This window comes from Carlito syrichta, unplaced genomic scaffold (genome assembly GCF_000164805.1).
Source record: "Carlito syrichta isolate Samal-C Ts95f unplaced genomic scaffold, Tarsius_syrichta-2.0.1 Scaffold316279, whole genome shotgun sequence".
NCBI classification, from domain to species: Eukaryota; Metazoa; Chordata; class Mammalia; order Primates; family Tarsiidae; genus Carlito; species Carlito syrichta.
Genome location: NW_007260375.1, coordinates 72140 through 73250, shown reverse-complemented (window position 1 = coordinate 73250; position 1111 = coordinate 72140). Strand labels below are relative to the sequence as shown.

Here is a 1111-nt window from a genome sequence, read left to right as displayed (position 1 = left end):
GGTCTCGAACCCGTGGGCTCAGGCAATCCATTCACCTCAGCCTCCCAAAGCACGGGATTATAGGCTGAGCCACCGAGCCCAGCTCAAAAAAAATTTTTTAATTTGCCAGATGTGTTGGCACACCTGGAGTCCCAGCTGCTCGGAAGGCAGAGGTGGGAGGATCGCCTGAGCCCAGGAGGACGAGGCTGCAGTGAGCTGTGATCGTGCCACTGCCCTCCAGCCTGGGCGACAGGGGGAGACCCCCCAATTCCAAAAATGAGAACCAAGTCATCCCCCTGTGCTTGGGGTGCCAGAGAGAGGTCAGTCACTTCTGGCGAGAGGGCAGCCGGTGTAAATTCTCGGCCTTTCCCCCCGGAAGAGGGGAACAGAGAGAACACCATCGCCGCCTGGATGCCGCCCCGCGCCAGGCTCTTTTCACGTCACAAATGAGGACACAGAGTCCCGGCCAGGACGCTAGCACCCGGCAGCCCCGACGGCCATGCTCGCTCCCGGGATGGCGCTCAGAAGACGCCGGGTATCAGGCGGTAGGGCACGGCGGCTGTGTAGCGCGCCCAGTCCCGGCCATACTTGCTGGCGCAGCGGTGCTCATCACGCAGGCAGCGGTGGGTGAGGAGGACGGCCATGTAGACGATGTAGAAATAGGGCAGCAGGTGGCCGCCGCCGCAGGCCAGGCAGTAGGCCAGGCTGCCCAGCAGGTCGCCGGTGTAGTTGAAGTGGCGGGCCACGCCCCAGAAGCCCGATGCCAGCAGCTTGCTGTGGTGCCGCTGGCCGTCGGCGGACGTGTAGGAGACTTCGATGGCCTTGGGCTTGCGGCCCCAGATGAGGCAGCGGCCGTCGGTACGGCGGAAAAGGTCCTTCTGGTGGTTGGCCACCCGGAACACATAGTAGCCCGCCAGGCCCAGCAGCAGGATGCCCACGGCGTGGGGCGTGGACAGCTGCACAGGGTGGTAGACCAGGTACAGGCCCTGGGGGGGAAGGAGGGGTCAGGCGGGAGGGGTGAGGCTGCCTCGTGCGGGGGCAGGAAGGAGGGGTGATGCTGCCTCACCGAGAGGTCAGAAGGAAGGGGTGAGGCCCCTTGCAAGGAGGCCGGAAGGAGGGGCGAGGGGGGGGG

The 1111-nt window shown here is 65.3% G+C and overlaps 1 protein-coding gene across 1 annotated transcript in view; it reads right to left on the bottom strand.

Annotated features, from left to right (window-relative positions):
- Positions 1-462: 462 nt before the first annotated feature.
- Positions 463-1111, bottom strand: part of DHCR7 (7-dehydrocholesterol reductase) — a 13480-nt gene continuing 12831 nt past the window's right edge. The window contains exon 7 of the mRNA XM_008074029.1: positions 463-965. Within this exon, the coding sequence (XP_008072220.1) occupies positions 501-965 (465 nt within the window). The 3' untranslated portion in view covers positions 463-500. The remainder of the gene's footprint in view (positions 966-1111) is intronic.